General features: G+C 45.7%; 1 protein-coding gene across 1 annotated transcript in view; it reads left to right on the forward strand.

Moving 5' to 3' along the window:
• Positions 1-13403, forward strand: part of LOC309567538 (5-hydroxytryptamine receptor 3A-like) — a 425909-nt gene that overhangs the window by 75620 nt on the left and 336886 nt on the right. The window contains exon 5 of the mRNA XM_082272922.1: positions 9863-10032. Within this exon, the coding sequence (XP_082129048.1) occupies positions 9863-10032 (170 nt within the window). The remainder of the gene's footprint in view (positions 1-9862; positions 10033-13403) is intronic.

Genomic DNA, 13403 nt, shown 5'->3' on the forward strand with positions numbered 1-13403 from the left:
GAGGCAGAGGGGGGGGGGGAATATGTGGAGGTCATAGAGGTTGGGTCCTCGAGGGGTGTTACATTTCACCAATATTTGGGCTGTGGTCCCTTTAAGGGAAGTATAGGATCACAGGAAGGCAAGGGTTAAGCCCTCTCCCAGAGAGACAGCTCTTAAAAGACAGGAAGTAGTGTCAGTGGGTGTGGAGGGTAGGAGCTGGAGATACACCTGGGAGACTGAGCTGTGAGAAACAAGTGTGTGTTTGTATGCTGCATGGTGGCTGGAGACAAGCTGCTGCTTGGGACGACATACCTGGGGTATAATCCCCCTGCCAAAAGCCGGTATTGTTTTATAATTTCCATTTATGCTGAAGTTAAGCGGACTTTTAAGTTATACCTATTTTCTGGACTGTTTGCTGCTGGAAGCTTTATTTCTGTTTTGAAGAAAATAAACCACTTCTTGATTACGTTTACCCGGCTTGTGCATGTGCACCCCAAATATCACACCTCATTGAGGTGGAATGAAGAAAACCACCTTGGAAAGAAAAGACTGATTCGGTCGCAGAACTACCTTACCTCTATGAAGTACCAGATAAGGAGAACGGCAGGACAATGCCGCCATTTCAGACACTCTGCGAGCCAACATAATAGCCACCAGAAAGGCAACTTTCTGTGACAACCCAGACAGAGGAATCTCTCTGATGTCCTTGAAGGGAGGTTATTGTAATACTGACAAAACCAAATTCAGATCCCAGGGAAGCAAGAGAGCTCACCTCGGGGGAGCCAAATGCCACACCCCTTGAATGAAGGTGCGGACCAAAAAATGCAACGCCAAAGGTCGTTGAAAAAAGACGGCCAAGGCCGACAACTGACCCTTGACCGTAGTCAGCGCCAGATGCTGAACCACGCCCTTATGCCGGAAGGCCAAGACCTTTGCCACCAAGAGGGAACGATGGTGAAAACCATGCATTTTGCACCACGCGATATACGCTTTCCAGGTGCGGTGAGAAATCTTCCTTGAAGTGGCTTTGCGAGCCTGTAACAAGGTAGGGATGACCGCCTGAGGAAGACCTCTATCCCTCAGGACCTGGCTTGCAACAGCCATGCCGTGAAAGCCAGAGACTGTAAAGCAGGATGGAAGATCAGTCCTTGAGACAGAAGATCGTCTCGCAGCGGAAGCCACCAGAGAGGTTCGATGACTCTCTGAACGATGTCCACGTACCAGAACCGTCGAAGCCAGTCCGGGGCCACCAGAATGACTGACATCCATTCCGACGCCAACCTGCGGAGGAACCTGGCAACAGTTGAATCAGAGGAAAGGCATACAGCAGCCGATAGTGGTGCCAGGCCACCACCAACGCGTCCGCGGCGTCTGCCAGAGGATTGCGAGTCCTGGCCACGAACCTTTCCACCTTTGTTTTGAGACGGGACACAAACAAATCCACGTCCGGTGTCCCGCACCGGCGCACAGGAGGTGGAACACCTCCGGATGCAGGGACCATTTCCCTTGGTCCAAAGCCTGGTGACTCAGATAGTCCACCTGCCAGTTGTCCATACCCGGAATGTGAACGGCTTAGATCGCTGGAACATGCGATTCCGCCCAGGATAGAATCTCGGCCACTTCCTTGACCGCCTGGGCACTCCTCGTGCCCCCTTGGTGATTGATATAAGTCACAGCCATGGGATTGTCCGTCTGTACTCGCACCGGACACCCCTGAAGCTGAGATGACCACTGGAACAGACAAAGCTTGATCGCAAGGAGCTCCAAGACGTTGATCGGTAGCAAGGTAGCAAGGACTGCGGCTGGAGCCACCACAGGAGATCCGACTGCACCGGATGACTCAAGGAAATTCTCCTTTTCAAGGACTGAGGTGTCCTGTCCCACCTGTCCAGGATCTCCGCTGGCAGAGACCTGGTGTGAAAGTGAGCAAACGGAACTGCTTCGAAGGTCGAGACCATCAGGCCCAAAACCCGCATGCAGGTCGGCAAAGAGGAGAGATCGTCGTTCTCGAGAGCTCTGACCTCCTCCCGCAGTGTCCCGAATTTGTCCTCCGGTAGGAAGACCCAAGATTGAGCAGAGTCCAGGACCATCCCTAGGTACTGGAGACAAGTAGAGGGAGTCAGTGCTGACTTCTGAAAATTGACGGTCCCCCTGAACTCCTGAAGTGTCTAACCCGTCACGGCCAGATCTTTCGCCTAGGTCACACATGAGTTTGACCTTAACAAGAGGTCATCCAGGTGACCGAGGACCGCAATGCTCCGTAAACGCAGTAAAGCTAGAACCGGAGCCAACACCTTGGTGAAAACCCTGGGAGCCGAAGCGAGACCGAAAGGCAACGCCACAAACTGGTAATGCCCCCCAATCACAGCAAAGCGGAGACATCTCTGATAACCCTCGAAAATAGGGATGTGGAGATACGCATTCTGCAAGTCGATGGATGTCAGGAAGTCCCCAGGCCTCAACGAGGCCATCACCGACCGGATGGATTCCATCCTGAACTTCTGTACCTGCACAAAGCAGTTCTGGGACTACAAGTCCAGAATCGGATGCACCTTGCCCTCTTTCCGGGGCACCGTGGACAGGTTGGAGTAAAAATCGCAAAACCTTGCCCGGGAAGGAACGGGTACAATGACTCCTTGGGCATACAAATCGTGCACAGCCCCCATGAGATCTCTGAGACGATCAGAGGACAGCTGGAGAATGGATGGGAAGAACCTGCGGGGCGAGATCGAAACTCGATCTTTTACCCTGAATGAATCAGTTAGTGAACCCACCTGTCCTGAATGCTGGACAATCAGGGTTCCTGAAAGGAAAGCAGACATCCCCCCACCCCGACAATGGGTGAAGGCTTCCCTTCTGGAAGAGGTGGACTGGGCTGCCAAACCAGGGCCGCCAAACCAGACTGACTGGCTTTTGGCTCACCCGACCACGGCTTCTGTGGCCAGGGAAGTCGGAAGGGTTTACCATTCTCCTGCGTCCCAAAGCAATTATGTTGAGTCTTGAAGGAGGGCCCCCTCCGCGTGCGGGGGGGGGACTTACCCTTGGTGACCTGGGGCAGCAGAGTACTCCTACCTCCCATGAGCCCCTTAATCAACTCATCTAGAGCTTCCCTAAAAAGACGACCCCCCTCTTAGGGGACCTCAGACACAGTCTGTTTGGACACGTGGTCAACCGACCAGCTCTTTAACCAGGTAATGCGGGGGATCGCAATCCCCACCACCGACAAACGGGCGACCAACGGAGCCTCGTCCAAGGCTGCGCCACACAGGAACATCGTGTGGATAAGCTGATCCTGCTGCAGAAGCCCCTTGCATTGTGAGCGCCTGAGAGGCCATCACTGAGGCAAACACAGGTTTCAACAGGGAACCCGCCACTAGATTAATGTGGCGGGCAAGCGCTTCCACACTCCCATCTGCCGGATCCCTGAATACCGGGGAATCCTCTACTGGCAGCAAGGTGGACATATTCAGCCTAGACATAGTGTGTTCCCCTGCTTGGGGACACCGTCCAACATTTGTCTACCGCCCCCAAAAACGGATAGCGGTGGAAAAATGCTTAGGCACCACCACCATGTGCTATATGCGCCGCCACTGGCCATTCACAATCTTGTGAAATTCCTCAGGGCAGGAAAAAAGCCTGACCCCACTATTGGGTTCCGTGGAACCCGAAACCGGACCGCTTACTTGACTGAGCTGGCTCATCGCCAAGATTGATAGTTACTGTTATGCTGCCATGAGAGCATCCATCGTAGCGCGTTCCGGTGCCACCGAGGAAAATACCCCCTCCTCCTCCCTCTCAGAAGCGGAGGACCGGGACCCTCTCAGGGGGACCATCGGGCTCAGAGTCAGAGGACTGGGAGGGCACAGGCTGTTTTTTGAGGAGCGAGACGACATCAGCAGATTCCCCTTGAGCCGCCAAAGTCGCAAAAGCAGCAATTATGGAGGCCATGGAAGAGGATTCAGGAGTACCCGAAGCCCCCACCAGGTCTGTGGGGGATTCATTATCCTGGGAGTCCAGTTTAGCCTTAAAAAGAAAAAGGGAAGCTGGCCCTTTAAATCGGCGGTTCCTGCGGACCCCCCCGCAATCTGCACTAATAGAAAGAGCCCCCTGTGAAAACACACTAGCCACAAGTAAAAAAACGTTTTGGAAAAATGACAGAAGGATTAACAAAAATCCTCAGCCTGTTAGCTCATTTTTACACAGGAGAAAGTGTAAAGAAGAAGGAAGTGACCTCACATCGCTAGAGGCCAGCCCTCGAGCCCAGAGAAAAGGTGCCTATTGAAAGTCAATGACAAAAGTCACAGGGAAAATGGCCGCTTGCCCTTACTAGGCATATTGCCCACATCCAAGATGGCGCCCGACCGGGAGCCTGTGCAGAATCCCATAATGGCTGCTGTCCTCACACAGAGCTTAGATTCTGTACACCATAAAACATGACAAGTGCACAAAACACATTCTGGCTAATATCAGGGACCCCAGGGCCCCCACAGGACCCCATACAGCGCCCCCAGAGGGAGCAGGGAGGGAGGGAGAACCCATAACCCGGCCAGAAGGGGGATCCTACAGAGACCACCAGCCCTGCTATCCCCCAAGAGTGGGCCCACAACTCCCCAAAAGTCCCCAGGGACAAGGGGGTAACAGTACTCACCATCCAGGAAGTGGGCACCGCTCAGATACGGGAGACCTCCCACGCTAAGTGGGGGTGCCGTCAGCCATGCAGGGACGCTGGCAACACACGGGCGATTCGGGTTGAGACATCCTCGTCAAAAAAAATGGATACCGTGAAATGTATGCCATCATCCCCAAGAAACTAGGACAAAAAACAAGGGGTAGTAGGGGCCAAGAGAGGACCCAAGAAAGCGGGATTATACCGGCATAACTGGTGGTTGCAGGAATACAAATACAACACTCATATATGTATAAAAAATATATTAATTTTATTACAAAAGAATAAAAAACATGACAACAAGACATACAGTACATAAAAGATATACCGGTCCGTGTGTGTATGATAACTGTGTACCAAAAATACCACACTACTGGATCCTAATATATATTTTGCAGACTATTGGTCCCTGGATAAGCCGACGTGTTTCGCATTCATTGCTTCATCAGGGCATTGCCAAGACCAAATAGGTACTTCACTAAAGAGAATATAGTGAAAATACAAAAATTACAATCATTATAAACAAATATTTCATATTCATACATTGATACATATTGCATCATTTTTCAACTATAATTATGCTAACCTCAAAATAGGACGGACAAGATGAAGGGATATCTCCTCTGCAGGCGCCGGGAGGCCAATATATGTGGATCATAAAGGTGGTGGTATAATATTAGCATAGGCACAAAAGCCTAATATAGATAATATATTATATATATATATATATATATATATATATATATATATATATATATATATATATATATATATGTATGGATGAAAATACCATATGAGATATAATAGGGGATATATTAGGGAGAAGGGGCTGGTAGCCTCAATTGCAACCTTGAAACCCTCAATGCAGATGTAAAAAAATACAATCCAACCAAGAAGGGAATTTTCCTGGAAAGAAAGATACCAGGATCACATATGTGTACTTATCTGCATTTATCTGAGAACAAAATCCCCCTAAGGGGGGGGGGGGGGGGGCGGGACAGCTAGGTCCATAAATATGTCTGTGAGAGGAGGGGGTACAACAACCTCTCTCCCCACGAATTCCCATATAGAAGGTCCCCATATAGGTTTGGGTTACATACCTCCTCCAGTGAAAACAATAGCCAGATCCCAGAATTTGGTAGCTGTATAATCCACAATACAAATGGAGAATTCCCATCTAAACACCAAGATCCATAAGAGCTGAAAGTTCACAGAACTATGGCCCAATGATCTATAAAAAAGACACCAGGTAGGTGTAAAAGCAGTAAAACACATAGAAAGGACGCTAAGGGGGAATCAATCATCCCCCGTCCTGTACCTCACTAAAGACATGTAACATACCTCGCTGCATAGTATGATAGAATGGATGCCGTCTCGCTCTTTCCGGTCAAATGACCGGCTATATAAAGGTCTCCGCCTCTGCCATGAGGCCAAACAGCTGCTAAGCCGATGACCGCTCATCGGCCGCAGCTGTGTAAACAGCCCCTTAATCACATCTGCAAAGCGGAAGTGATGTCGGCAGAGCGGTGGAAGTAGTCAGAAGGCAATAGAGGAAAAGATCCTTTCCACTGACATTCTGCATCACACCGCCATCTAGCGGCCGAAAAGTAAACTTCCACCGAACGCCTGCAGGAGAGAATTTCACCAAGAGTCCGTCATACTTTGGTAACAATAACAACTGTATAAAAAAAGCGAGGGTCGGAGCCCTCTGTAATTACCGTAATTTAATGCAATTTCACAGCAATATAAACATCAATGTACAATAACTTGGCAGAAGATTACAAATAATAATAGAAATAACAAATAGTAGCTGAATTATACCAGCAAGGTACAGAAAGAGAAGAAGCATACATATACACTTTATTCCCAAAGCAGACAGCGCCAGAATGCTAAAGGAATGGTTTAAAACTCAGAACATTGTTTAGGCCTGGACTTTGAGTGGCCTTTAAATCAAAAATCCATTTAGCCTCCTTACATAGGACTTTTTTGTCCACGTTACCCCCTCTGGAATTCTGATGTACTACCTCAAACACTGTGAACTTAATCACAGAATCCTCCTACTTATGTTTTAATCCAACATGGCCTCCAATAGGCGTATTAATCTGTCCTGTGTGAATATAGGCAATATGGTCAGAAATACGTTTGTGCAGGAATCTGATCGTCTTCCCCACATAGAATGAACCGCAGCTACATAACATAATGTATAGCACATTTTTGGTTTGGCAGGTCACATGTTCATTGATATAGTGGGTACGTCCCGATGGCAATCTAAAAGATCGCCCCTCCAAAATCCAAGGACAGAATTTATAGTTACCACATTTAAACATGCCTTTTGGGAGCTGGGCCTCCTTGTTGGGTCTAATATGACTGTGTATCATACTATCACGTAAAGACTTTGCCCGCCTGTATGTGACGTTAGGAGAAGGTCCTAAGTATTTACATAGGACTGGATCATTTATGAGAATACTCCAGTTCTTTCTAAGTATCTCATAAATTTCAGCATGCTGACCAGAGTATGTAGTGATGAATCTATCTGATCATCGCTTTTTTTCTCCTTTTTGTCAAAAAGGAGTTTGTGACGGGTTTTGTTAGTACGCTTTATTATATGCTTTGCGTAGTATAGATTTAGAGTATCCTCTCTGTTGGAGTCGCACTTTAATTTCTGTGATTCCTATTGGAAACGTTCATCTTCTGAACAATTTCTCCTTAAACGGACATATTGTGAGTATGGAATACTGTTTACTAGATTTCAGGGGTGGGCGCTGTTCAAGTGTAGTATAGTGTTCCCAGCTGTGGGCTTCCTATACAGGGTGGTTCCCAAACTACCATCTTCCTGTATGTACAACGTAGTGTCAAGAAAGTCGATTTTCTCCCTACTCCAAGACATCGTAAATTTGAGATTGTAGCTATTTGTTTTGATTCTGGAGAAGAATTCCTGGAATAGATCAATATCTGCATCCCAAATAACGAGGACATCATCGATGTACCTGGACCACGAAATGACGTGGTCCAGGTACATCGAGAGGCCCTCGTCAGAGAACAGATCAGACAGATTGGCATAGGCAGGGGCACAACAAATGACCATAGCCACGCCCTGCACCTGGAGGAGGTGGGAGCCATCAAAGGTGAAGATGTTATTTTTCAAGATATGAGATAAAATTTCAATAATAAAGTTATTATATGCTTCAAAAAGGGGACCCCTTTCCTTCAAATTTCATTATTGAAATTCCCGAGGTCACGCGCATGCGCACTTGGTTTTCATATTCTAAGATACTACAAGCAAGTAGATCCTGAGGAAGCAGCTTACAGACAAAATGCGTTTATCCACTGCCTATCTGCACCATTACTTATACATAAGGAAATGTGTTTCAGATACTGTATGCCTTTTAATCTTTTCTGTTAATGTTTAAATAAACTTTGTATTTTATCTTAAGCATGTAACTTTTACTGGCACATAAAATCCCCATTTTCCTGTCTCTCAGAGAGAGTGACTGGAAATTGCTCTCTTCAGAGATTTCCCTTTACTTCCTGTCCTAGTGACACCTAGTCATAATCTGATGTTAAGGGTGCCACCAGTAAAGGAACTGAAGGAAAATCTTCCCAGTTTGGACATAGGCAGCAAAAAAAAAACCTGACACAAAAATTTTAACCCTTCTCCACTCTATGTAAAGCAGGGGATGGGGGTTCTGTTTTCTTTGTCTTGTGGAGATTTCTCTTTACTTCCTGTTCCAGTTGCACAGATGTTTCTCCAACAAAGAGACATATACTCAACATAAATCTAAGATTGTAGACATTCTCGGCTATCGAAAATTATATTAGGCTTTCCATTGGTCTGGAAGTCCAGCCTCATCCCCAAGTGAGTGGCGCCGCCAGAGATTGGAATAAAGGTTATGTTGCAGTAATACGGGAGTCAGCAGAAATCAGAGTGATGTGGCTCATCTTAGGAAACCAATTACAGGCAATTTCTGTTCATGCACTTAATATAATGCTAAATCTGCAACTGCAGTGAAATCAAATCTATCAAAAAAGCTATAGTTATACTGCTTCTTAATATGTATGTAAATCCAAAAACGAAAAGCATATATATATATATATATATATATATATATATATATATATATATATATATATATATACATATATATATATATATATATATATATATATATAGCTGGCCTTGGCCCCTAAAAAGACACTGTCACCACGTCTTGCCAGCACTGGCACTAAAATCACTGGTGCTGGTAATCATGGGTGTGGTGGCATTGATCCCTTAGTCATGTGACGGTGTTTGGGTCTAGAGATTTGCTGCTAGATTTGTCTAGAAGGGCACTGGGTATTGTCACCAGCTGCAACAGAGGCCATAGATCTGTGGCTCCTCTGGGTCTCTTAACAAAATGTTATCCAGTGGCCAGGACACTTTCTGTGAAGAGGTTCCCCAGCCTCAAAGCAAAGATCTCCAGTGATGGTGGACAGGTAAGTGGAACACATTAGGATTTGCTGGGCACAGTTGGGTACAGTTACACTTTTATGGCTCATTCACATGTACGGTGCTCTCTAAAGAGCGATCCGCATTTAGAATGCTTTCAGAGCATTTTACAGGTGGTGAGATGGCATTGTATTGCCTGCCTCCTCACTGCCTGCTTCATCCCTTTGATCTTCGCACTAGCATGCTGCAACTGTGTGCATTGAATGCAGTTACAGGACGCTTGCAAAGCACTTGAATGGCTTTTGTTCGGTGGGCGATATACTAGCCAAAAGCAACAGGGGGGGTATTATTCTTGCCGTAGCCTCGAAGCAAACCATGATGGCTGTGACATGTGTACACCCCAGCTGCTGCCTGTACAGCTAAAGGGGGTAGCAAGTTGCAAGGTGCTGATTGCAGAAGCTTATCTTGTGCTCCCTTGGGTAGTACTGTCCATCTGTGGTGGGAGCAATGCAAATTGAGTCATTATTATAGTCTTCTACAGTCTAAATGCAACATTTGATATTTATTTATTCCTTCAATGGCACAAACAGCAAATGCAGAAATACTGTATGTACTAAACCATTGGGTTCAGTGCATTCTTTCAGACCTGTCGTTTAAGGGGGAGCAGGGCAGAAGTCATAAATGCTTGTCATAGGCCCCCTTTAAACACCAGTATGAACAAAACTTTAGGATGACAATTTGTATTACAGCAATGGCAGAGGTGTGCCAGGATGTTCTCTTTTCTTTGGCAGAGTTATTGAAGACACATCTCCATGGATAATGTATGTCAATATAACATCTGATGGCATGATCAAAGCAGTCAAACCCATGCATTTAACAAGCACATGCATTTTGGATATCCATTATTTCCCATTTGATGTTCAGAAATGTTCTGCATCCCTTACAAGCTTCATGCACCTTGGTGAGTTTTTCTGATATAAATTAAATGTGATTTTTTTTTTTTTTGTTTACCATTGGCAACTATAAGTTTATAAGAAGTAATGATAACACAATAATAACTTTAAAGTGGTTAAAATATGAACAAATCACATCCTTCTATACTGTGCACTAGTCTCAATCCAGAGCACTAAGGGCCCTTTCAAACAACCCGCATCCGCTGAAGGAGTCTGTTCTGCTCAGCGGGGGATCGATCCGCCAATCCCTGCTGAGCAGGCGGATGACAGCTCCGTCTCTGCTCTGTGTGCGGAGAAGGAGCTGTCAGATCCCCGCTGTCCTCTATGGGGGAATCGGATGAGAATGGACCGCCTGTCCGGATTTCACGGATAGGATCGGAAGCGGATAGCAGCGAGTGTCAGCGAATATGTCTCCGCTGACATCCGCTGCCCCATAGGGAAGCATGAAGCATCCGATCAGGTCCGCCTGAAAAACAGACAGGCGGATCTGATGGGGTCGTTGGTGTGAAAGGACCCTAAGTGTCATTTCTGCCTGCTGCCTTGTTCCTTTTCTTTCTGCATGAGTAACTTTTGACATATTTTCCTGACACCAAAAAGGGTAATAAGGTGACATTGGAGGGAGCCCCAGCACATAGCTTGTAGGTGAATGTGTGCTGTGTGAAGGGGGTGTGTCCCTTCCCTCATATCAGCTCTCAGTTCTCCTCAATGAGCTCTCTGGAGTGTAATGTTGGCTCTGCTTTCTGAAAGCTCACACAAGCTGTATAAATTCTGGACTTTGAACAGATGTAGAGAAGAGAATATTGCAGATAAATGGGTGCAACCTATGTAGGAGGATGTGTTTCATCTCTGTGTATTAGCTAAGGCCAGTCACTTAATTGGGTATATGTAATTGTTTACAACCACTTAAGGTTTTTTTGTTGTCAGTCTTGACTATGCGTGGTGATACCGAGTCTGTATTTTGGTCTTTTTGGGTATCATGTGCCCTCATTTGTCTATTCATGGGTTTAGTACCCATAATAGACTCTGTTAAACTGTCTTAAAGTAACTTGCACCCATCTGTTCACAACCCCATTATAAGTCAAGGATTCAACCATGAGATATAGAGAGAGTATCGAAATCTGAAAGTGTCAATTCTGTCTGCTGCTTGGTTCCTCTGCTATCAGCACGAGTCACTTCGGACAAATTTTCCTGAAAAAAAAACGACAGGCAATGGAGCTCCAACTGATTGGCAGCCCCTGCTCAATGTGAGGGTTTACAACCACTTTAAGTGTTGGGTGCTGCTTTAGTGCAGGGGAAACTTTCTAAAATAGGTCTTTATGGAGCTGCAGGTTTTTCTCTGGTGTTTACAGAAAACATTTATACAGTATAATGAAATTAGTGCTCCAAGTTGTCATTTGAGTCCTTGAAAAAAAATGTTTTTTTGACTTTTCCTTCCCAGAAAACTTATTGGCAGCAATATACAGTTGTGCTCATAAGTTTACATACCCTGGCAGAATGTATGATTTCTTGGCCATTTTTCAGAGAATATGAATGCTAACACAAAAACTTTTCTTTCACTCATGGTTAGTGTTTGGCTAAAGCCATTTATTATCAATCAATTTACTCTTTAAATCATAATGACAACAGAAACTACCAAAAAGACCCTGATTAAAAGTTTACATACCCTGGTGATTTTGGCCTGCACACAAGTTGACACGAAGGGGTTTGAATGGCTATTAAAGGTAACCATCCTCACCTGTGATCTGTTTGCTTGTAATTCGTGTGTGTATAAAAGGTCAAATTAGTTTCTGGACTCCTGACAGACCCTTGCATCTTTCATCCAGTGCTGCACTGACGTTTCTGGATTCTGAGTCATGGGGAAAGCAAAAGAATTGTCAAAGAATCTGCGGGAAAAGGTAGTTACATAGTTACATAGTTACATAGTAGGTGAGGTTGAATAAAGACAATAGTCCATCTAGTTCAACCTGTGTAGGTATGTGTGGCTGTAATCATCTCCCATACCCCTGAATGTTCTGATCCTTGAGATGTAAGTCTAAGAGTCTTTTGAAAGCCACCATACTACCCGCAGAAACCACTTCTTGTGGTAGAGAATTCCACAATCTTGTTGCCCTAACAGTAAAGAACCCCCCGCGTTGCCTGAGGTTAAAACGCTTCTCCTCTAATCGCATTGTATGCCCTCGAGTCCTCATGCAATCCCTTCGAATGAACAGCTTTTTTTCTAATCTGGGATCCCCATTAAGATATTTATAAATTGCTATCATGTCCCCCCTCAGACGTCTCCTCTCCAGGGAGAATAAATCGAGCGATTGTAGACGCTCTTCATAGTCAAGGTCCTCCAATCCCCTAATCAGTTTAGTTGCACTTCTCTGGACTCTCTCCAGCTCCAACACATCCCTCCTGAGGACTGGCAACCAGAACTGGACGGAATACTCCAGATGCGGTCGGACCAGAGTTTTATAAAGTGGAAGGATTATAGTCTTATCTCTGGAATGCATCCCTTTCTTTATGCATGCTAATATTCTGTTGGCTTTGGAAGCTGCCGCTTGACATTGCATGCTGTTTCCTAATCTATCATCAACCAAGACTCCCAGATCCTTCTCCATTTTTGATTCCCCCAAGGGCTCCCCTCCTAACGTGTATTGTGTTTTTATGTTTTTAGTCCCCAAGTGCAAAACCCTACACTTCTCCACGCTAAACCTCATTTGCCATGTCGTTGCCCACTCTGTTATTTTGTCCAGGTCATTCTGTAGGATATCTGCTTCATGTTGTGAAGTTATTGCCCTGCCCAATTTTGTGTCATCTGCAAAAACTGATATCGAACTACTGATCCCGACCTCAATGTTGTTTATGAATAAATTGAACAAGGTTGGTCCCAAGACTGAGCCTTGGGGGACCCCGCTTACCACCTCAGACCAGTCTGAGTATGCGCTGTTTATTACTACCCTTTGGACACGCCTTTTTAGCCAGTTCCGTATCCAAGAGCAAACCCTGCTATCGATACCTGCAGACCTTATTTTATAAATTAAGCGCTTGTGGGGAACTGTATCAAACGCCTTAGCGAAATCCAAGTACACCACATCCACTGGTCTCCCCCTATCTAGCTCACAGCTCACCTCCTCGTAGAATGCTAGGAGATTGGTTTGACAAGAACGCCCATTTGTAAACCCGTGCTGATTACTGCTGATGATGTTGTTGTCCTTAGCAAACTCTACGATATAGTCCCTTATCATCCCCTCCAGAAGTTTACATACTACTGATGTCAAACTGACAGGCCTATAATTTCCCGGGATATGCCTCTGGCCCTTTTTGAATATTGGAATCACGTTAGCTTTCTTCCAATCCCCTGGTACATCTCCTGTCCTAATACTGTCAGCAAAGA

Source organism: Pelophylax lessonae (genome assembly GCF_965119305.1).
Source record: "Pelophylax lessonae genome assembly, chromosome: 11".
Taxonomy (NCBI): domain Eukaryota; kingdom Metazoa; phylum Chordata; class Amphibia; order Anura; family Ranidae; genus Pelophylax; species Pelophylax lessonae.